The 24,524-nt window shown below is 43.4% G+C and overlaps 1 protein-coding gene across 1 annotated transcript in view; it reads left to right on the forward strand.

Annotated features, from left to right (window-relative positions):
• Positions 1-24,524, forward strand: part of LOC137419780 (NACHT, LRR and PYD domains-containing protein 12-like) — a 294,580-nt gene that overhangs the window by 88,828 nt on the left and 181,228 nt on the right. The window contains exons 9-10 of the mRNA XM_078770462.1: positions 14,706-14,755; positions 21,654-21,691. Coding sequence (XP_078626588.1) covers positions 14,706-14,755; positions 21,654-21,691 — 88 coding nt within the window. The remainder of the gene's footprint in view (positions 1-14,705; positions 14,756-21,653; positions 21,692-24,524) is intronic.

Consider the following 24,524-nt stretch of genomic DNA (forward strand, 5'->3'; position numbering starts at 1 on the left):
TGATTTGGTTTGGATGCTTGGGTATGTGTTGAACCTATCATCTCGAGTTGCTTGGAGTGGATTCATGAAAACTGTTGTGAGGAATGTCGAGTTTCATACCTCCAGAATTTAAACTCTCCCCTTCATCAATCTTGATCCTAGTAACCCCAGCACCATCTACTCTGCACTGTGTTTTGCCCAAGAACAAAGTGAAAAACATGATCTGAAAATCTGTCCTGTAACTTTTGATCAGCCTTTGTTCCAGAAGGCTTCAGAAATAGTTGCTGCTTCCAACGACTTGGACAGAGTGATTGTTCGACTTGGTGGATTTCATCTTCTGATGTCATATCTTGGTAGTATAGGCCATATCATGTCAGGGAGTGGGTTAGTGGAACTGTGGGGAAGAGTGTATGCCAATGGGTCTGTGGTACACATGCTGACTGGCCATGCTTACTCTCGAGCAGTGCGGGCTCACATTCTCTCCTTGTTAGCTCTCATAAGTGTCCTGCTGGAGAAGTCTGACTCGTTAAACCAGACTGACAGAGAACACCTGGCCTGTGTGCACGACAACACTATTCACCAAGATGTAGGCACCGCTAATGTAGAAGAGGACGAAATTGTTACGCAGTTCCACCAACTACTGTCACAACAGCTTGACCAAGCAGCTAGCCATAGTAGAACTGGCAAGCTATGGGTGCAATACGTCCATCAGGTTATCCTGATGCTGAACTTTGTCAGAGCTGAGAGGACAGGTGATTGGAAGCTCCACCTTCACAGTGTAAGGGAGATGATTCCACATTTCCACGCAGCTGGTCGTCTTCCTTATGCCAAATCTGCCAGACTCTACCTCCAGCAGATGGAATCCATCAACAAAGTCATGCCACCTGATGAGTATAGTTTGTTCACTGACAAAGGTTACCTCACAATCCGCCGAGCTAATTAATTCTGGGCTGGGAATTTCTCTGATCAAACAATCGAGCAGTTCTTGATGAGGATGCTGAAAATGAGTGGGAGAATGACCCATGGTCGAGGTATTACCGACAGTACCTTGGCAAAATGGGTTCATGCTTTACCTCAATGTGTCCCTGTCTGTGATGATCTGGAGGAGTTCACTGGTGTACACACAACTAACTCGGAACAACATAAGGATCTCCGTTCATCCACCAAAGAAAAATTCAACACGGATCATGGTGTTTTCGTGCAGTGGTTGCAGGCGCATCCACCATTTGCTGGTTATCAACGAGACCGTCTGGTGTCAATCGCGACTGGAGTTGTAGCTGATGTCTCGGTCAACTGTGATGATGCAGTGAACGTTGGTCTTACTCTAGGATAGCCGGCAAACGCTTCACAGAGATCACACTGCACCGCAGCGACAAAGTGAAGACGTTGAATGATAAGCATAATAGCATCAACATCAGGGGGCAAAACACAGTCGTGAATCCTGATCTCTTCTTCAACAAGATAAACTGTGTTTTGAAGACTAGCTCGGACCTGGAAGAGTTTCTGGCATACGAACTTGGCCCTCAACCTTCTTCCCTGTTTCACGATGGCGCCATGCGGAAGACAAGCAAGAGTGCCCTAAGTACACTCCTGAAATCGTTTGTCCCTGCACAGCCGGACATGCCCGACAAGTGTCGCTACGTTGTGGATGGGGGTCATCTGTTGCAGTCGGTGTACTGGCCACAACCATCGAAGTACAGTGATGTGTGTCATTGTTACGTTTCCTATACTTTGAAACATTATGGAGCAGGCAACACTGTTGTATTTGATGGCTATAACACCAGCTCCACAAAGGCAGTTGAACAACAGCGGTGGGCAAAGAAAGCCACATCCAGTAACATCTTGTTTGAACATAACATGCAAACCACCACTTCCCAGGCAATCCCTTGCAGCCAACAGAGTGGGGATGGAGACTGCAGGATAACAATCTCATTCCCGTTGAAACAGACCAGCCCATTGCCCCTGACACTCTGCTAAACATGGTATCATGCTGCTGCAAAGCAGATGGCTGTGGCTCGTCGTGTGGTTGCAGGAAGCTTGGGGTTACCTTGCTCCACCTTATGTGTCAAGTGCAATGGCCAGACCTGCAACAATGCTGCACCATTTCCATCACTGCTGGATGAAGATGGAGAAGAGGAAGAGACGAGACCAGTTTTTCTTGACAGTGATGAAGACGATGATGATAAAATATAATCTTATAAGGAGTTGAAATTGTTCATAATCGATCGAATGACACATATAAGTCATATAAACTCGTAATGTAATCTTTAAAACAATCCTCGTGCTTGAAAACATGTATTTTGACACCCTGTTTGCATTTCTATCATGTTTTTAGGTGGTAATATGATAAAATGCCAAAATTGCCGCCATTTTGGACGCCATCTTGAATTTCCGTTGAAGCACAAGGCGGATGTCTGGGGACTTTAGTATGTTGTTCAGGACAGTTTTCTGAACATATCCTGACATTTTCAGCTTTGTTTGAATTTGTTCCGGGTTAAATCTATTATTCCTGGGCTATTGGGAGCAGAAACTGAAATAATATCTGTAGAAAAGAGAAAGCGCCAAATTTGTGGCGTAATTCAAGCGGGTCAAGTTTTGAGGTCAGATTGGGAGAGTTGATAAGTCGAATTACTTTTAATTCAATTCTGTCCAGTAAGTATGTTGGAGCTCGAACCTCCCCAGATGCGAGAGCAGTACTCTATACAAGGAGAAATCAATCCTTTATATAGTTGGAGCAACTGTTGAGAGGAGAATAATCTTTGACATCTGAACAGGACTCCTAGTTTATTTGAGGAAGACTTAGCTATTTGCGTCATGTGAGGATTCCAGGATAACTTTGATGTTATGGTAAAACCTAGTAGGTTTATTGTATCATATGGTTTAATTGTGGAGCTTTCAAAGGAGATTGGAGAGTTGAGGAGGAGTGGGCAAAAATTTATCCTCGTCGATGTCAGAGACTGGTAGACAATAATTATAAGAAACGCCTACTTGAGGTTGTTTCTGCCAAAGGGGGCAATACCACCTATTAGAGCCAAGGGTGTACTTACTTTTTCCACATGTGAAATTTGCATTTATGTTTATTTAAATGATACAATGGACTACAAAATGTAAATGTTTCATGATATTTGTTATATTATATCAGCTTTATCTATCAATATTGTTGAAATGAAGATCAAATAGCTGTATGTTGAAATATGTTGAAAAAGTCAAAACTTTACATGGGGTGTACTTACTTTTTCACGTGACTGTATAATATCCAACCCCCTCATGCCTCTGAAGTTTGTGAACTTACTGTCCTTTCTTGTTTAGTTCCTCCATGAGCCTTGACCCTTCTTAAAAAAAGCACATGGGAAATAAATGAGGAATAAACATGGGAAATAAACTCAAGGAATGAGGAGGCACTGTGTGATGCAACGTCTTGCCTCGGAAGTATCAACCAAATCATTCCTTCTCTGGTCGGGAATCCAAAATAGAATCTGTAATCTTTAATTTGTCTATCTGTTACAACTGACTCCAGTCGTACAGATCTGACACCAAATGCTAGTCCAATGGTGTGCTCTTAACTGAAGGTAAACTTTTTGTACACCGTTCCTTTCCTATGCCATCTTCAGGCATTGCAAATCGTCATTGCTGGGCACCGAAGGGGGCTCGGCAGTGACGCACGCTGAAAGGGAGTACTCAGTTTTCACTCTGGTTGATTGTTTTCTTTCTTTCTTTCTTGTTGTACACCGCACCTTTCCTATGCCATCTCCAGGCATTGCAAATCGTCATTGCCGGGCACCGAAGGGGGCTCGGCAGTGACGCACGCTGAAAGGGAGTACTCAGTTTTCACTCTGGTTGTTGTACACCGCACCTTTCCTATGCCATCTCCAGGCATTGCAAATCGTCATTGCTGGGCACCGAAGGGGGCTCGGCAGTGACGCATGCTGAAAGGTGTTACGTGTTCCTCCCCGACCACCTGGCCTTGGTATACCTCTGAACCCCGAGAGGAGCCACGGCAGAAAAATATATTATTCCGTGTCGAAATCAATATTGAAACCACACCAATGATTATCCATAAACCAAATAATGTATTAAAAAGCACACAGGAAGAACCATACAACAATGATAGCAATCAACCATATAATCAATCTTAAGATGGTACCATCTTATCTCGTAACTTAACTCAAACTCACGGCACTCCCAGGGAATGGAACTGAGCACTCCTCAATGTCTCTATAACTCTCCAAGGCGAAGTTGATTCGCTCCAGCGATCGTTGGAACAATGTCCGATCAAGATCAATCGAGGCGTAGGCGGTCGAAGTGACACAGAAGTCACGTGGTCCAACACCCAGGAAGCTCACGGTAGAATGGAAAATCCCCAAAGACGCGCGCCGACGTACACATTTGCCATTCAATCAGCGAACCGCCGTGTAATCTTCAAACGCCGCTTTAGTGCACAGCCCTCCCCGGCAGACCACCCTAGGATAAGACCAGCCGACGCGACAAAAACCTTTTCCGATGAACGCAGCGTGCAGGGCAAAATGGCGGACGGCTCTCACTCGAGCTGGAGCCTCTAGGCAAGGATTCTCCGGAACCTCAATGCCGATACCTGACTACGCAGGTTCCTCAATACTCCGGCGATAACACATATCGCACGAACTTCCTTTCAAGGTCTCAAAGTTCACTCGCGACGTTCGCTCGACCACGCCCGTAACGGAGCTTCGACCCGCGTCTTCCCCGACCTTTGCCTCATGACCTCTTCTTCTTTGCTCCACGTCATCCGGTGCACGATCCGATTTCCTGTTTCACTTTTACCATTAGTGCTTTTTAACCTTTTAATCACAATAACCATTTCCTTTAAACAACAATAATCGCCGTTTCCTTCCAACCCCGATAAGAATAATAATACCTAACCAGAAATGTTTCACGTGGATGAAAACCATCACCACGGAAGGGCCGAATCCGTAACACTCCCCTCCCCCCCCCCCTCAAGAAAAAGTTTGAACACCGCAAACTCTTGAAACCAACAAACGTAAACTCACAACCCAAATCATCAATTCCCGTGAACAACAATAATCACGATTTCCCAAAAATAAAGCAACAAACTTCGAACAACCCACAGAGGTTTCCAAAGTTAATTGACTCTGGACAAAGCGTCAGCCACGACATTGTCCCTGCCCTTTACATGTTCAATTTCCCAGTTGGACTCCTGCAAAGCCAAACTCCATCTCATCCCCCTCTGATTTTACTTTTCGTTTCTTTTGAATGAAGGTTAAGGGGTAGTAATCAAAATCCAAACTCAAGCAAAACTACAACACTTTTCCCGGGAGGCCAAACTGAAAGCCAGGTTCCATGGTGGTTGGGGTGGTGAGGCCTGCAAGTATTCACTAAATTGACGCTTTTAGGAACGTGGAGTTCACGGTTAGCCCGTGCAGGAAAGTTCACTACATGGACGCTTTAGGAACGTAGAGTCCACGGTTAATCCATGTAGGAAAGTTCACTACATAGACGCCTTTAGGAACGTGGCGTTCACGGTTAATCCGTGTAGGAAAAATTTTTTTCTCTCGGCTGCTCCGCAGCATTCAGCACTTCAACATTTTCGAACTTTCGTAATAATCACGGGTGGACCGCTTGTCGCTGTGGTCACGTAATAGCGGTGTCCCTCTCGGCCACTACCCTGATTATCATTCCTGCGGGAGTGGCCGTAACCCTGGGAGCCTCCGTAGTAATATCGACTGCGGCCACCACCAAAACTACCACCACGTTTTCCTCTTCTGTAGCCCCCTCGAAGCCTACGGCCTGCCTTCTCTACGGCTATGGTCCGACCCTCCAAATCCTTACCATTCCAATCTGTCTCTGCCACTTTGGCGTCCTTTGTGTTTTCAAACGTGACAAAGCCAAACCCTCTTGACTTTTGTGTTTCCCTGTCTTTTACCAGCCGCACTTCCAGAAGCGGTCCATATTTGCTGAAAACAGAGGTCAGAACTTCTTCCTTTGTTTTGAAGTTCAGTCCACCTACAAATAACTTGTCAAATTTGTCGCCATCCCTAACTGGTGTGGTGTTATTTTCCTTGCTGGGCTTTTTACCAACCATCGGGTTACCATAAACTTGACCACCGGCCAAATCATTCCCGATAACCAAAGATACTCCCTCTACAGGAAGAGTGGCTTATAAACCTACGGTGACCGGTCCTGACACCAAATCGGACTCCAAATGGATGACATGAAGTGGAGCTCTAACACAGCCACCAATCCCCTGTAAACGAATACTATCACCAGTTGCTGTCTCCTCTGACAATGGCAAGATGCCTTCAAGCATTAAAGATTGATGTGCTCCTGTGTCCCTCAATACCCTAACAGGTCTCCTGTTAGTCGGGTCTCCATCCAGTGACACCAACCCCTCTGAAATAAATGGTTGGTAACCCTTTTGAAGGCGATTACTCACATTTGCCATTGCATTCGGAGTTGTACTAGTCGAACTCCGCTTCTGATTTTCCTTTCCCAGAGCATAACAGTGGGACATCAAGTGTCCAGGTTTATGGCAAAAAGCGCAAGTAGGCCCGGAGGAGAACCTCGTGGTTTGTCTCGAGCCTCCCGGAGGATAAGTCTGCCTTGGAACTGCTGTCTTCGGATTTCTAGAAGTCGTGGTATCAGAGTGGTCCTCATATTCATCTCGAGGCTGCCCCCGTGAATTTTCGTCCTCTGCCCCTGATGTACCATAGCTCCCCTGGCTAGGTCGAGGCGAGAAGTTAGGTTTGTGGAACCCCATCCTGTGGGTTAAGGCATAGTCATCAGCCATGGCTGCTGCCTCATACAGCTTTGGTACTTTCCTTTCCTCCAGATGAACTTTAATGGCCTCGTGGACACACTGTTGGAATTCCTCCACCAGGATCAATTGCCGCAATAGTTCGAAGTCTTTCCCAACCCCTTTTGAATCACACCACCTATCAAATATGGTTTCTTTCATTCTGGCAAACTCCACATGGGTCTCACTCTCCCTCTTCCTGGCATTCCGGAATTTTTGCCGGTAAGCTTCCGGGACCAATTCATAGGCTTTGAGAATGTTTTTCTTCACTATCTCATAATCTGCACATTTGTCAATCGGTAAAGCCGAATAAAGAGTTTGAGCTTTACCCACCAGAACACTTTGCATTAACATGGTCCACTGGTCCAGGACTCCTCAGGCCATTTTAGCAGTTGAGCCACTTTCTCAAAGTGTGCAAAAAAATTGGCTACCTCCTTTTCATTGAAGGGTGGAGCCAGCCTCACATGTCTGCCAACATCCCAGGTGTTCTGACTAGGTGTCGAACCAGTCGCATGGATGGTACCTCTCCCCATTCTTTTATTACATCCAGCTCCTTGAGTCTAATTTCCTGCTGAAGTGCCATTTCACCGTCCCTTAACTCCCTTTCGGCTTTTCTCTCCTCTGCTTTTTTCTCCTCTAACCTTTCCTGGAGTTCTCTTTCAACTCTCCTTTCCTCTGCTCTACTTTCTTCGAGTTCTCTTGCAGCTCTCCCTTCCTCTGCTTTTTCCTTTTCTCTTTTCTCTTCGAGTTCTCGTTCCTGTGTTGCTCTTTCCTTTTCTGCTTTCCTTTCCTCTGCTCTTTCTTGTGCTTTTTTCTCTTCTAACCTTTCCTGGAGTTCTCGTTCAACTCTCCTTTCCTCTGCTTTTCTTTCTTCGAGTTCTCTTGCAGCTCTCCTTTCCTCTGCTTTTAGACTTTCCTGGTTCTGCAATTGTATCTCCAGTTTCCGGAGCTCCACATTTTCTTGTTCCTCGGGTAACCAATCCAAGGCTCCCTCTTCCCATGTTCCTTGTCCCACCAGAGATTCTATCACCAATCTCTGCATCTCTGCTTTCCTCATATTCATTCGAACATCCAAGCTAAAATGTCTGGCCAATACCAAGAGGTCCGATTTTAATAGCGCTCTGAACTGTGCCTCACTAGGGGGTCACTGCAAACTTATCTGCGTCAAACTCCATGGTGACTATTGTTAACACCTGTTAACCTTCACACAAGAAATTAAAAAAAAAAAATTTTTTTTTGGGAAAAATTTGGGAATGTTGGAAAAAGTTCCAAATTTGGGAATTCTGGGAATGTTGGGGAATTCTTTCCCGGACTAAATTTAGGGAATTTTAGATCCTGGACGCAGACCCAATTTCGAGCCCACGAGTCAATTGGACGAGCCCCCAATTTCTGTTACGTGTTCCTCCCCGACCTCCTGGCCTTGGTATACCTCTGAACCCCGAGAGGAGCCACGGCAGAAAAATATATTATTCCGTGTCGAAATCAATATTGAAACCACACAAATGATTATCCACAAACCAAATAATGTTTTTAAAAGCACACAGGAAGAACCATACAACAATGATAGCAATCAGCCATATAATCAATCTTAAGATGGTACCATCCTATCTAGTAACTTAACTCAAACTCACGGCACTCCCAGGGAATGGAACCGAGCACTCCTCAATGTCTCTATAACTCTCCAAGGCGAAGTTGATTCGCTCCAGCGATCGTTGGAACAATGTCCGATCAAGATCAATTGAGGTGTAGGCGGTCGAAGCGACACAGAAGTCACGTGGTCCAACACCCAGCAAGCTCGCGGTAGAATGGAAAATCCCCAAAGACACGCGCCGACGTACACGTTCGCCGTTCAATCAGTGAACCGCCATGTAATCTTCAAATACCGCTTTAGTGCACAGCCATCCCCGGCAGACCACCGGAGGATAAGACCAGCCGACGCGACAAAAACCTTTTCCGATGAACGCAGCACGCGGGGCAAAATGGCGGACGGTTCTCACTCGAGCCGGAGCCTCTAGGCAAGGATTCTCCGGAACCTCAATGCCGATACCTGACTACGCAGGTTCCTCAATACTCTGGCGATAGCACCTATCGCACAAACTTCCTTTCAAGGTCTCAAAGTTCACTCGCAACGTTCGCTCGACCACCCCCTTAACGGAGCTTCGACCCGCGTCTTCCCCAACCTTTGCCTCACGACCTCTTCTTCTTCGCATCACGTCTTCCGGTGAACGATCCGATTTCCTGTTTCATTTTTACCATGAGCGCTTTTAACCTTTTAATCACAATAACCATTTCCTTTAAACAACAATTAATCACTGTTTCCTTCCAACCCCGATAAGAATAATAACACCTAACCAGAAATGTTTCACCTGGATGAAAACCACCACCACGGAAGGGCCGAATCCGTAACAAAGGGAGTATTCAGTTTTCACTCTGGTTGATGTTGTCTTTCTTTCTTTCTTGATGTACACCGCACCTTTCCTATGCCATCTCCAGGCATTGCAAATCGTCATTGCCGGGCACCGAAGGGGGCTTGGCAATGACACACGCTGAAAGGGAGTACTCAGTTTTCACTCTGGTTGTTGTACACCGCACCTTTTCTATGCCATCTCCAGGCATTGCAAATCGTCATTGCTGGGCACCGAAGGGGGCTCGGTAGGGGACGCACGCTGAAAGGGAGTACTCAGTTTTCACTCTGGTTGTTTGTTTTCTTGCTTTCTTGTTGTACACCGCACCTTTCCTATGCCATCTCAGGCATTGCCATCTCAGGCATACTCGGTGCCATCTCATCCTATGCCATCTCAGGCATACTCAGTTTTCACTCTGGTTGTTTGTTTTCTTGGTTGTTTTCTTGGTTGTTTTCTTATTTGTTTGTTTGCCTGGGCGATATCTCCGCCATCCTTTGAGCTAGGAAGCTGAAATTTCGGCACAATAGTGCGCAGGTCCTTTATCAAAAACGCTATTTTTCGTTTTTTGATTAATCAATTAATTGAGGAGTTATTTAATTATTAGCGATTAATTAAGTACTTATTTAATTAATCAAATTTCCTTTCTCTTCTGACCATTAACTCAGGCACCTTTTGAGCTCGGAGGCTAATATTTGGACATGAGTGACCAAGTTTGCACGTGAAAAAGCTGAATGCCTCAACTCTGTGTTTGCCTCTAAATCTTGTGTCTCAAACCCATCCCTCTCTGTACCCACCGTACCCAGTCGTACCCAGCTGCTCCTGTACTCTGTGTCCTTTCCTCCTGACAAGGTGGAAAAGTTTCTGTCAACCCTCGAATCTGATTCTGCAACTGGACCTGACGGCATCAGCCCACGGGTCCTAAAATCTTGTTCTTCCGCTCTTGCACTCCCTCTCTCTGTTCTCTTCACCCTCTCTTTTGCTCAAGGTCATCTGCCATCTGCTTGGAAATCTGCCAACATCACCGCTTTGCACAAAAAAGGTGCAAAAACAGATCCCAGCAACTACAGACCAATCAGCCTTCTCCCAATTATCAGCAAAGTCATGGAATCCATCATTGCTTCAGATATGAAATCTTTCCTCTTCTCCAATGGCTTGATCTCTGATCATCAATTTGGTTTCAGACCTGGTCACTCTACTCTGGGCATGCTGCTTCTGCTTTCTCAACAATGGATGGAGGTCCTCAATGCCAAACAGGAAATTAGAGCTGTCTCCCTTGACATATCACGTGCCTTCGATATGGTCTGGCACCCCGCTCTGCTCACCAAACTCTCCTCTTTTGGTATCCATGGAAATCTCCACGCATGGCTGGCGGACTTCCTCTCTAGTCGTAGTGAACGTGTGGCCCTGAATAGGTTTCTCTCATCTCCTCTTACTGTTCAGGCTTGAGTTCCCCAAGGCAGTGTTCTGGGCCCTGTGCTTTTTCTGGTCTTCATCAATGATCTCTCTGACTCTCTTGAAAATCCTCTCTATCTCTTTGCTGATGACTCTACACACTGTCGCTCCATTCTTCATCCCTCAGATCGGCAGTCTGCAGCCTCCTCACTCTCTGCAGACCTGGACAAAATCACAGACTGGGCTAACAAGTGGAACATGTCTTTCAATCCTGACAAATCTCACACTCTTACGATGTCTCTCCGAAAAGACCGACTGGACAACCCTCCCAACCACTTTCTCAATAATCCTCTCCAAGAAGTTCTGTCACTCAAGCTTTTGGGTCTCACTATCTGCCATGATCTTTCCTGGGAAAACCACATTTCAAATCTGGCCTCCAAAGCCAGTCGCCGACTGGGCATCCTCCGTCGTGCGAAGTCCTTCCTTGGCACACCTGAGCTCCTCACCACATAAAAGGCTTTCATCCGCAGCTCAATGGAATACTGCTCTCCCCTCTGGGCTGGTGCTCCTGCCTCACACCTAGCTCGGATTCAGGCTGTTGAAACCAAAGCTTTCAGAATCATTGGAATCTCCCGCGATGAAGCTAACTCTTTCAAACTTTCAAAACTTTCAAAACTTCTTTCAAACTTTCCTTTCACAAACTCACCGCATGCTGGTTGGTGATCTTTCTGTCTCCTACCGACTCCTCTCCGGTCTTGCCCCCCCCCCAACTCTCCCTGGGTTTGTCCAGCAAATATTCCTTCAGGTCGCACAAGATCTGCCTGCAACCCTCTTATGGTTAAACTGCCAAAATCAAGACTCTCTGCTCACCTTCACTCCTTCATTCCTCTTTTCTCCCGCCTCTGGAACAAACTCCCTCACTCTCTTCAATCCCACTCCACCCTCCAGGTCTTTAAAACAGCTGTTCACCACCATCTCTTATCTTCACCCATCCAAAACCTTGATCTTTTCTTTTCTATCCCCGCTAATTTCACCCCAATTCCACTTTTTTGAAATACCAACTTCTGTCCTGGAAGTCCTTGGTGTCCTTGTGTTTTATACTTCTCCCTCCCCCCCCCCCCCCCCCCCGTTCCCACGCCTCGTCCCCCCAAGCCCTCTCCCCCACACACATCTCCCTGCTCTTAAATGTTGTGTGCTCTCAAGTGTTTGTGTGCTTCCCCTTCTCTTGTCTTCCGCTCCCTCTTTTTATATATTTTGTTTGTCTGGTTGATTTGTTTGTGAAGTAAATGTCAGCTCTTTCTCGAGCCTCGATTCAGTATATAAAAAAAGAAGAAAAAAAAAAAAGTGATGTGGCTATCAAGCATATTTTTGAATTATTGATTTATCAATTAATCTATTAATTATTTAATTATTCGATTAATTACTTTTTAAAAAAAAATCAGTCACAGATTCTGATGAAATGGTGGTGGTTTATGTGTTCTGTGACCGAATTGATTAATAATTTAATTTTTTAATGATCATTATTTCTTTATTTTCATTATTAATCATTTATTTATTTTCTTTCTCATTTGGCCAATATCTCAGACACCTTTTGAGCTCGGAAGCTAATATTTGGAATGAGTGACCAAGTGATGTGGCTATCAAGGATATTTTTGATTTATTGATTCATCAATTAATCAATTAATCGATTAATTATTTAATTATTAGATTAATTACTTTAAAAAAAAATTCAGTTACAGATTCTGATGAAATGGTGGTGGTTTATGTGTTCTGTGACCGAATTGATTAATAATTTAATTTTTTAATGATTATTATTTGATTATTTTCATTATTAATCATTTATTTATTTTCTTTCTCATTTGGCCAATATCTCAGGCACCTTTTGAGCTGGGAAGCTAATATTTGGACATGAGTGACCAAGTGATGTGGCTATCAAGGATATTTTTGATTTATTGATTAATCATTTTATCGATTAATTATTTATTGATTAATTGATTAATTATTTATTGATTAATCAATTAATTATTTAATTTTTTATTAATGACTTATTTAATTACATTTCTAAAAGATACATCTTCGGATGAAGCACTAGTGGTTTAGTTATGCTCTTAGCCAATTGATTAAGAAAATATTTTGTGACAATCTCTTATTGATTTTAATTATGCAATTAATCAATCAATTATTGTACACCTCTCTCTCCAAATACAGTCTCCATGAGCTACACTGCGGTCTTGCCGGGTGCCGGAGGCACGCCGGCAATGCTGCGCTGTAGGATATTTAATTATTTGGCATGGGGGCGGCGTACTTTGAATGTATCTTTACTTGTTTGTTTTCTTGTTGTAAACCGCACCTTTCCTATGCCATCTCCAAGCATTGAAAAACGTCATTTCCGGGCACCGATGGGGGCTCGGCAGTGACGCACGCCGAAAGGGAGGACTCAGTTTTCACTCTGGTTGTTTGTTTTCTTGTTTTCTTGTTTTCTTGTTTGTTTGTCCGGGCGATATCTGAGCCATCCTTTGAGCTAGGAAGCTGAAATTTCGGCATAATAGTGATCAAGTCCTTTTTCAAAAACGATATTTTTTGTTTTTTGATTAATCAATTAATTGAGGAGTTATTTAATTATTAGCGATTAATTAAGGACTTATTCAATTAATTAAATTTCCTTTCTCTTCTGACCATTAACTCAGGCACCTTTTGAGTTAGGAAGCTCATATTTGGACATGCCAATGACCAGGTGATTTGGCTGCAAAGGCTATTTTTGATTTATTAATTAATCAATTAATCAATTAATCGATTAATTATTTAATTATTCAATTAATTACTAAAAAAAATAAAAAAATTCAGTTGCAGATGCTGATGAAATGGTGGTGATTTATGTGTTCTGTGACCGAATTCATTAATAATTTAATTTGTTAATGATTATTGTACACCGCACCTTTCCTATGCCATCTCCAGGCATTGCAAATCGTCATTGCTGGGCACCGAAGGGGACTTGGCAGTGACGCACGCTGAAAGGGAGTACTCAGTTTTCACTCTGGTTGATTGTTTTCTTTCTTTCTTTCTTGTTGTACACCGCACCTTTCCTATGCCATCTCCAGGCATTGCAAATCGTCATTGCCGGGCACCGACGGGGGCTCGGAAGTGACGCACGCTGAAAGGGAGTACTCAGTTTTCACTCTGGTTGTTGTACACCGCACCTTTCCTATGCCATCTCCAGGCATTGCAAATCGTCATTGCTGGGCACCGAAGGGGGCTCGGCAGTGACGCACGCTGAAAGGGAGTACTCAGTTTTCACGCTGGTTGTTTGTTTTCTTGTTTTCTTTCTTGTTTGTTTTTCCGGGCGATATCTCAGCCATCCTTTGAGCTCGGAAGCTGAAATTTCGGCACAATAGTGAGCAAGTCCTTTGTCAAAAACAGTATTTTTTGTTTTTGATTAATCAATTAATTGAGGAGTTATTTAATTATTAGCGATTAATTAAGTACTTATTTAATTAATCAAATTTCCTTTCTCTTCTGACCATTAACTCAGGCAACTTTTGAGTTAGAAAGCTGATATTTGGACATGACAATAACCAGGTGATTTGGCTGCAAAGGGTATTTTTGATTTCTTGATTAATCAATTAATCGATTAATTATTTATTGATTTATAAATTTATTATTTGACTTTTTATTTAAAAAAACTTATTTAGTTAAATTTCTAAAAGTTACATCTTCGGATGAAGCACTAGTGGTTTAGTTATGCTATTAGCCAATTGATTTAAAAAATATTTTGTGACAATTTTTTATTGATTTTAATTATGCAATTAATCAATCAAATATTGTGCACCTCTGCCTCCAAATACACTCTCGATGAGCTGCACGGTGGTATTGCCGGGCACCAGAGACCAGAGGCGCCCCGGCAATGCTGCACTGGAGGCTTTTTAATTATTTGGCATGGGGGTGGTGTACTTTGAATGTATCTGTACTTGTTTCTTTTTTTTTCATCTTTTTGCTGAAGGTATAATTGGTTTTAAATGTTTTTTGAAATATCACCCTTCCTCGTTTCAGAAATCTCTGTTGCACAATATATTTTTTCTGTACAATGAAAGGAAATTGCTGAATCATTCTAATCTCACACATTATCCCATTTATCCTTTGTATAGGTTGGAGTTTCTGCCAGGTGTTCCGCAATGGGTGAACATAAAGAAGCAGAGTAAGTAAATAAGAAGCAGAGTAAGTTGCTGTAGAAGCAGAGTAAGTAAATGTGTGGATGATGTACAAGTGCTTAATTAAAAACTAGTTGAGGGGAAGAACTTTGCACAATAATTACCTCCACCACCAAAGGTGGATGGAGGTTATGTTTTCACCCCTGTCTGTCCGTTTGTCTGTCCGTTTGTCCGTTTGTTACTTGGCAAAATATATATATATATTTGACAAGTATGTTGAATACTCCGGTTTGTGTGTGTGTTTGTCTGTCCGCTCACTTATACTTGCCTACAGGTCACAATTTTAAAACGATCTTCACGAAACTTCACCAAATAGTAGAGGTCGTCGTCCGACAAAATCCTATATATTATTGAGGTTAAAAGGTCAACTTAGGCCAAAGGTCAACCACTTTTTTCGAATTTCTAAAATCCTCAATTTTCATCCGATTGACAAGAAATTTGAATAGGATTTACAAATCGGCGAAATGAATTTATCCACCAACTATTTTTGAGATCAGCATAGGTCAACATAGGCCAACGGTCAACCACTTTTTTCGAATTTCTAAAATCCTCAATTTTCATCCGATTGACAAGAAATTTGAATAGGATTTACAAATCGGCGAAATGAATTTATCCACCAACTATTTTTGAGATCAGCATCGGGCAAAAGGTCAACATAGGCCAAAGCTCAACCACTTTTTTTTCGAATTTTAAAATCCTCAATTTTCATCCGATGACTTGAAATTTGAATAGGATTTTCATATCAGCTAACTGAATTGAACCACCAACTATTTTTGAGATCAGCATAGGTCAACATAGGCCGAAGGGCAAACACTTTTTTCATATTACTAAAATCCTCAATTTTTGTTGTTTGTTTTCTCCGGCTAGACTTGAAATTTGAATAGGATTAATATATTGGTTAACTGAATTCAACCACCAACTATTTTTGAGATCACCATAGGCCAAAAGGTCAACATAGACCAAAGGTCAACAACAATTTAAAATTTCTAAAATCCTCAATTTTCATCCGATTGACTTGAAAATTTAATGGAATTTACTTATCAGTTAGCTGAATTAAACCAACAACTATTTTGAGGTCAACATAGGTTTCAAGGTCAACATAGGTTTCAAGGTCAACATAGGCCAAAAGTCAACCACTTTTTCAAATATCTAAAATCCTCAGTTTTCATCCGATTACTTGAAATTTGAAAAGGATTTTCACATCAGCTTAGTGAAACCAACCACCAACTATTTTTGAGGTCAACATAGGCCAAAAGGTCAGCATAGGCCGAATTTCTAAAATTGTCAATTTTCATCTGATTAACTTAAACTTTGAAGACGATTTCAATATCAGGTAACTGAGTTCAACCATTAATTATTTTTTAGGTCAAAAGGATGCGACACCGAGTGCTATTCTACTTTGTTCTGTTTTGCCAAGTGTCGCTCTGAGTGATTTTTCATTTGTTTGTTTGTGAACAAGATATCTCAAAAAGTTGTGCACGGACGAAATTTGGCAGAGAGGTAGCGTATGTGACAAGGACGAAATGATTAGATTTTGGCGAAGATCTGGACTCTGATCCGGCTAGTATAATTTTTTATGTGATTCTTCACCATTGGGAGATAGGGCCAAAAACAATACATAGCAGGATATCTCAAAAGATTATGGATGGATTTGGATGAAACTTTGTGGACAGGTTGTGTGTGGCACATGGAAGAATCGATTCGATTTTGGTGAAGATATGGATTCGGATATGAGAATTGTTCGATTTTTAAAGTGATTTTTCACCATTGAGAGATAGGGCCAAAATTGATACATAGCGGAACATCTCAAAAAGTTATGGACGGATTTGGACGAAACTTGGTGGACAGGTTGTGTGTGTGACAAGGAAGAAAGAATTCAATTTTGGTGAAGATTCGGATCCGGATCCGGCTAGTATAACTTTTTAAGTGATTCTTCACCTTTGAGTGGTGTTTTGAACCAGGCGGAGGTATGCTCTCTACTGAGTGCTGTTGTACTAACTTGTTAAATCTCTGTTTATACACTGTTTGTGTTAGTCATGTCGGAATCCCATATCAGCATTTTGCCTGTGGGTGCTAAGATCCCAGATTATAATCTGAGAATGTGTTTATTTGTCCGTTTTAATGTATTTTTGTGTAAGATATCCGCTAATTGTAAGAACAAGGTGACAGAGGGCAAAAGGTCAGCATATTGATACTCTAACAACAGCAACTTATTGGACACAAGTGACAAAATTAAAATACAGGAAAAGAGGAAAAAAGAAATACTGTGATCTTGCACATAAAATGGTTTTGTGTGTTTGGATAATATGAGGTAGAAAATCTCACTGTGAAATGAAGGATGAAATGAGGTGGTGGAGTACCACCTGCCTAAGTCATGGAGAGAAGTGTGATTGAACAAGATTCTACAGATTCCATTGATGGGAGAAAATAGGAGCAAAAGATTTGAGGTCAGTGGAAACCTGTATTTTGGGAGTTTGATCAGACATGAGATTCATTTAATGGAAATCGCCCCCTAACAAGGTATAAAGCCAATCTAGTTGGGTAAGGGGTTCAGGGTAAGGTAGAAAAGGCTAAGGATAAATCAAAAAAAATAATAACTAGATGGTATTCATGGAATACTTACGCTGCACAGTCAACTTGGTGCAAGCCAACGCTTATGTTTTTGAACAATTTTTTTTCATCCAATATGGCTGCCAGACCACGTGAGCGATGACATCATAAATTTAAATTTCTCCAATAAAATTGTTGCATAGATCACGCTCAATAAATTTCAAACTGATCAGACTAGCGTTGTCCCTGTCGAATTATGACGTCATAATGAAGGCACTGATGACCTCATCATGAACATATCTTATTCCCCATGTGGAGTGCTTAATAATGAGCCACGTTTCAATTTTTTCCATTGAGCTGTTTCGGATATATGGAGGTGCAACGTTTTTCCAAGATCGTGTCCGAACCACGTGACCTAAGACATCATAATTACGACTCAAACTTCTACAGGCAGAGGCACTCCTATGGTGAAAATTCCGTGTCAATTGGACCAATGGTTGCCGAGAAAATGGATTTTTTAAATGTAGGCACACACGTACGACATACGTGTGAATGCAACCGATTGCTTGACCCCACATTTCGCTTCACGATTGCAGGGTAACAAACATGTAAGGCTGACAATGAGAGTGTGATGGTTTTTTTTCTTTTCAGAAAGAGTCATCAGGACTTTCACTCATTCAGTCAACAGTCATCAGTCATCAGGACATTTAGCATTACACTCACTCACCGCAGGCAGGAAGGTGGTCTTTCTGTCTTCTACCAACTCCTATCCGGCCTAGCTCCCCCAGCTCTATCTGTGCTCTGTCCCCCAAATATTCCTAACGGTCGCACAAGATCTGCCAGCAACCCTCTTCTGGTGAAATTGCCAAAATCAAGACTCTCTGCTCACCTTCACTCCTTAATTCTTGATAGAACACTACCACGCGACATCCTTAATCTGCACAGCCAGATGATGTGTTGTGTCACGGGGCTGGTGAACACACGCAGTCCCAAGGTGGTTCTGCGGAGCCAAATCAACGTTAACCGTGACTCACTCATACAACATTAACAAGTCGGCAAAACTATCAATAGAGTCTGAAACATCATTTGAACTGCCTCCTTTGGCTGTCTCCATTTCAGAACAAGCTGGGCTCAGCCTCCACACCATTCAACTCCTAAATGGTGCGGGCACCATTCAACTCCTAAATGGTGCGGGCACCATTCAACTCCTAAAAATTTTCAAAAAGAGAAAGGGTGAGGGTGGGAGATAAGTCAGCTAAAGCCAGACAAGAGGCCCCGTGATGTTTTTTGATGCTCCGCAAGCGGAGCTGATCATCTAGCAGCACCGGATCATCCAGATCATGCGAGGCCAGCACAAGAGCAGCGATGATCTGACGCTCGACAGCACCGTCCGTCTCTACTTCGTACTCACCGGTGCACACTTGCATACCCGTGCCAGTCTGCACAGAGTGCGCTGCTTTGACCTCCCGCACACCTGTCTCGGGTCGCTCCGCAGTGTTCGTTTCACCAACCGCCGGCTGGGCCTGCTACTGAACCTTCCGGTGCAGATTTGGGGGATAAGCCAGTTAATCAACGTTAACCGTGACTCACTCATACAACGTTAACAAGTCGGAACAACTATCAATAAAGTCTGAAAAAGTCATTTGAATTGTCTCCGTCATCCCATGTTTCACAGGCAGGGCGACTGGGCCTGGTACTGAACGAAGACCTCTTCATTCTCCAGTCAGCTTGTTCTGATCTCTAAATTTCTCCTACAATAAATAGTCAGGTTCACTATGTCAATAAATTATATTTCGTTCAAAATCATGGTAGATTAGCAAACCTATACATTTTTGGAAAGGTTATAGCATAAGGAAACTAAATATCAATGTTTACATTTGGAGAGATACCTGTATGGCGGCCATTTTGGATTTTCAAAATGGCCACTGTAAAATACATATTTTGGTCTATTTCTGCCTCTAATTACCCTAAAAACTTTTAAAAATATACTAAACCTATATTTTCAGGGACAAGCAATCCAATGAAAGTATCAAATTAGTGCTATGGGGAATGGTAAGACACGAATCAAAGGTTTTGAATTGCAAAATACTGTCTTTATATTCGCGATAAGTTGCATAATCAAATACATGTTATCATTTTGTACAGGCAGTTAATAACATCAAAATGTGTCACAATAATTCATATCACCAAACATACACAGGCAGTCAGCAAAATCATATATACACATGCAGTCAGTATAACTTCACATCTACACAGGCAGTCAATGACAAAATATACACAGGCAGTCAATGGCATCAAACATACACGATTACAGAATATGCCATTTAGAGTTCGTCATCACTGTCCTGTGTGTCGTATCCGACAATATAGTCCGCATCGTTTTCACAGTCCGTTCCACACAAGCAAAGGTCGGTCAAATTGATTGGCAAATCGAATTGGTCGAATGGTCGATCGAATCGAATTCGATGAATCGAATCGAATCGAATCGATCGAATTGGTCGAATGGTCGAATGGTCGATCGAAGCGATTGTTCGAATGGTCGAATGGTCGAATTGGTCGAATGGAATTGGTCGATTGGTCGAATGGTCGAATTGGTCGAATGGAATTGGTCGATTGGTCGAATTGGTCGAATTGGTCGAATCGAATTGGTCGGAATTGGCAAATGTAAACATTGATTTTCAGATTTTCCATGTAATAACGTTTCCAAAAATGTATAGGTTTGCTAATCTACCATGATTTTGAACGAAAAAACAGTGAACCTGACTAAAAGGAGGATGTTCCTCACAAAGGGAGCTGGGTTCAGCCTCCTCATAACATTGAGGAGCCAGACAGGTGCTTACTTTCAGTAAGCTTGACTGTGTGTCCTGCTACAATGTGGTGTCTGCCACACACTTTCGCGCTGCAGCAATTTCACACCGCACACGTGCCCGTCACGCTCCACAGGTCCTCATCCCGTTTGTCGTGGGACTCAAACCTAATCTATGTAAATTTATTTTACTTCATACGATCACGTCATACTCGCCCCCTTGCAAACTCGATGCTAGTTTTCGCGAATTTTCGCGAATTAATTTTCCATCGCGCGCTCACGAATCTTACTTTTTCATCTGGACTTTTCGTTGTTTTAGTGAAACCAATTCTCTCTACCAAGAAATATATTTTAATATAATTCCACACTCCACAAAATGCTCCTTCCACATGATTCGCAAAACCTAACTCTTCTTATGGTTTTTCGCGAATCCTCCACACATCTTGTGCATTTTGGCTTGCCGCTCGCTCCTCCAGCCATTGGGCGGCTATTTTCACCCGTCGCCAAACACCGAGCGGAATTCCTTCATCCCGGTGACAGGCCATGACTATTAATCTAGTCAACTAACCTCTCTCTCTAACCTGGTTGGGCTGCATTAATTTCCCTGTTTCGTTCTTCGCAACCCATGAGTTTTCAGGGGGCTTAAGGGTTTTCCCCCTTAAGAATGGTCACCTGACAAACTTGGGCTATTCACAGGAAAATCTATTAAAGGGGGGAGTACATGTACATGGGAAAACTGCCGTTTAAGCCAGTAACGGCCAGGCTTCTCAGTCAGAAAACAGCATGCCAGGGTTCTTAAAGGAACATCAAAGCATGTGAAAGTCAAAGAGATAAGAATGGTACCTGCTTCGAAAAGAGAAAACTATTTTCCCCTCCTGCACAGTTCTGCCCAAGGCCAAAAGAAAGCTTCGATAACAGAAAAATGTTTTATGAAGTCAGCTAAAGGACAATTCACTGCTGCCCTGCTTGCATTCCGCCCAGACTGCTCAGCAGTAGTTTACCTAGTAACAGACTCAGTTTGCCTAGTAACAGAGCCAAATGCATGAAATCCTTGACATAGACACGTATAGACAAAATAAGTGCACAATATCTTCATCAAATGCACAGTGGCAGGACCCAGGGCCATACCCTGAGATGATGAGTGTTAAGAAAGTTGTAAGGTAGGGGTCTTTCAGTCAGAGGGTAGTTAATGCATGAAATGGTCTCCCTGGAAATTTAATAGCAGCAGAAAAAATATACAAGCTTAAATTTTCGTTAGATAATTGCCTTGGAGTTTTGGGGGTGGAGGAGCACATGGATGTTGGCAGGTATGGCAGGTATGGCAGGTAGCTGAGCTAGATCAATGATTGGTACCTGTGTCATGATTGTGATTTCTGTGAGAGGGTCTCGTCAAACTGTGAATATCATGTTTGTTCATTCCTCACGTTCAACCCTATTCATTTAACATCCCCCCCCCCCCACCCCCCCCCCCCCCCAAAAATCAAACATATGCACACTGGTAATTTCTGTTTTTATCCCATTGTTTTCAGGCAAGAAACAAACCTCTTGGAAGAAAGACATGTTAATGGTAAGTACTCGAGTTTACATTTCGAAGTACAATAAAACATTTTAATCTCCAAATACTTATAAATGCACTCGTAGTACACCATGTGGGATTGTATTCTGACATAAAACAAATCTCTGTATTTATCAGTACATATTTGCGAAATTGAAGATTCACTAGTCTATTTGGTTGGTCTCGTTATTTATTTTTATTATCTTCAATCTTCAACATTTTTATTTATTTGGCATGAGGCAGTGTACTTTGAATGTGTCTGTACTTGTTAAATAATTTATTAATAATAATTTTTTAAAAGGCGAAGCACGTAATCACCATTGTGCCCGAATTTCAGCTTGCTAGCTCAAAGCAATGTACTTTCCTCTTCAACTCATTCAACTTCAAAAAAAATTCAATCTCTTATAATTCTTCCTCCCTACATGCTCCAAATTCACATTCATTCCATCCCTCCTCCATCGTTCTTAAACGGATCTCTAACTTGAAAATCACAATAAACCCAATTCGTTATAAATGTTCGTCTTTCATTCATCATCCACTTTCTAAACTCCCCCCTCGGCCCTCCACTCCAAATCTCCCCCCTTGACCCTCCCATCATAAACTCCCCCCTTTCCCCTCCCCTCCTAAACTCCCCCCTCACCCCTCCCCTTCAAATCTCCCACCCCCCCCTACCATCCCTCTCCAATTCTTCCCCTTTGCCCCTCCTCCTCAAAGCTGCCTCCTCCCCACTTCATCTCCTTTCTATCTCTTACCTCCACCTCCTCCAACCTTCTACTTTCCTCTGCCCCCTCTCAAACAACCCCTCACTGTGCCTCATCCCATCACCATCAAACCTTTCGTCCTCCTCATCCTTCCCTTTCTTGTAACACTTCTGTAATCTCTGACACACTATCAACTGCTCTCACTACCTCCCCTCTCATCCTTCATCTGACCCTACCCTTCTCCTCCCCTGTCCTGCACCTGATGCTCCCCCTCTCTCCTCATTAACGGCGTGGACCTCAAACATCCGGGGCCTTCGCTCAAACCTGATTGATCTCTCCATTCAGGTTGCTTCTGACAATCCAGACTTGATCTGCTCAACAAAACTTTCCTCCTTCAAGATGTCTCTGATTCCTTAATATCTCTTCCTGGTTACTCCCTCCTCTGGTATGATAGACCTGAGCCTCGTCCTGGTGGTGGAGTTGCTATGTTTATCAAAAACTCTCTTCCTCACTCTCCTTGCACTGCCCTCTCTCCACCCAACCCCCAGGAGTACCTCTGGCTACGACTTCCTCTCCGCTCCCACCTTTTGTTCAGATGTGTTCTGTACCGTCCTCCAAACAGTGATGACTCCATTTACATTTCGCTGTCTGACAACATGGACCAACTTCTATCCACTCATCCTAACTCTCTCTTCCTCATATGTGGCGACTTCAACTGTCATCATGCCAGCTGGCTGGGTGTGGGTTCCTCTCTCACCAGCCATGGCACCTCAGCAAAGGACTTCTACGACTCATTGCGACTGACACAATCTGTCAATTTCCCGACCTGGATCTCAGTCAATGGAGTATATTCTCTTCTAGACTTGGTTATGACAAACTTCCCTGCAAATGTCTGCTGCTCTTCTTCTGCTCCAATCGGTTCTTCTGATCATGTGCTTGTTAAAGTGGACATCTCTCTGGCCATTCTTAGAGAGCCTCCTCAGCGTCGACGAGTCTGGCATTACACTCAGGCTGATGGCATGGTCTGCAAGCAGCCATAAATCATCTGGACTGGTCTCCCATCTCTACTGCCTCTGACATCAATTCTTCCTGGGAATTCTTCCAAAGCAAACTGCTCTCTCTCATGCACAGATTTATACCATTTCGTCTTCAGTTGTCTTACCCTTCCTCCCATCCATGGTACACTGAATCTTGTGGTGGTGAGGCAGTTGCCCTGAAACAATATGCCTTTGCCTCTTCGAAGGCAAATCCAACTGAACGCAATCTCAGTTCCTTCCACCAAGCTCGGAACAAGTGTGTGTCTACTGTTACGTGGTCCCCTCGGTGAATACCTGGTCTCGGTGACCCCCGGACCGTGAGAGGAACTTCGCCAGAAAGCTGTATTATATATGCGCTTTCACCACGCAATCCATATGAATTTCACCCAAGAGACAACTGATGTTCAAGGATATATTTCAATGGTAATGATACCATACAATTTCAATGATACAACCACGGAGATTTTCCCCGAGCAATCAACAATACACAACCATCAACAATTCCCAACCCACAATCAATTCCCTATGATTAAGATGGCCATCTTATATACGTGTGTCCCGGTGAGTACTCACGACCCCCTTTTGGTCTCGGTCCCGCACAATGTCTCTGGGCCCCTCCTGACCAAGATGATGGTCGGCGTCGCCGCACTCGGGCGGTTGAACGAACCCCGGGTGGATGTGTTTCCACCGGGCAGGTATCGTACCAGGCACCCCGGCTACAGCCCCTCGTGGCCACGCGAAGCGGGGACGGGAAAGCAAGCCAAAAGCCCCACGCCGCTTGCCAGGCGTGTTAGGCCCCCAACGGGCGACCCGTACGCGTCTTTTTAGACGGTGTCGCGAACGGCGCCAAACGCTGGCTCGGTGCACGGCCACACGACAGTTTGACGTCCACCGGGCAGGTATCCGTCCCGGTAACTCCTCTCACCAGACAGGCTCGGGAACGCCACTTTTCCACACGGCTCAATCAATCCCACCTTTCGTCGGAGCGGGGTGAGGAAGAAGAATACTCGTCCTTTTTTCCTCGTGTCTTTTTCTCTTCCGTTTCCGGTCACTTCCGTTTCCGGCCACTCTTTCAGAAGGGCTCCTGACCCTCCAACCACAACAACT

Source organism: Myxine glutinosa, chromosome 1, assembly GCF_964187855.1.
Source record: "Myxine glutinosa chromosome 1, kmMyxGlut1.1, whole genome shotgun sequence".
Taxonomy (NCBI): Eukaryota; Metazoa; Chordata; class Myxini; order Myxiniformes; family Myxinidae; genus Myxine; species Myxine glutinosa.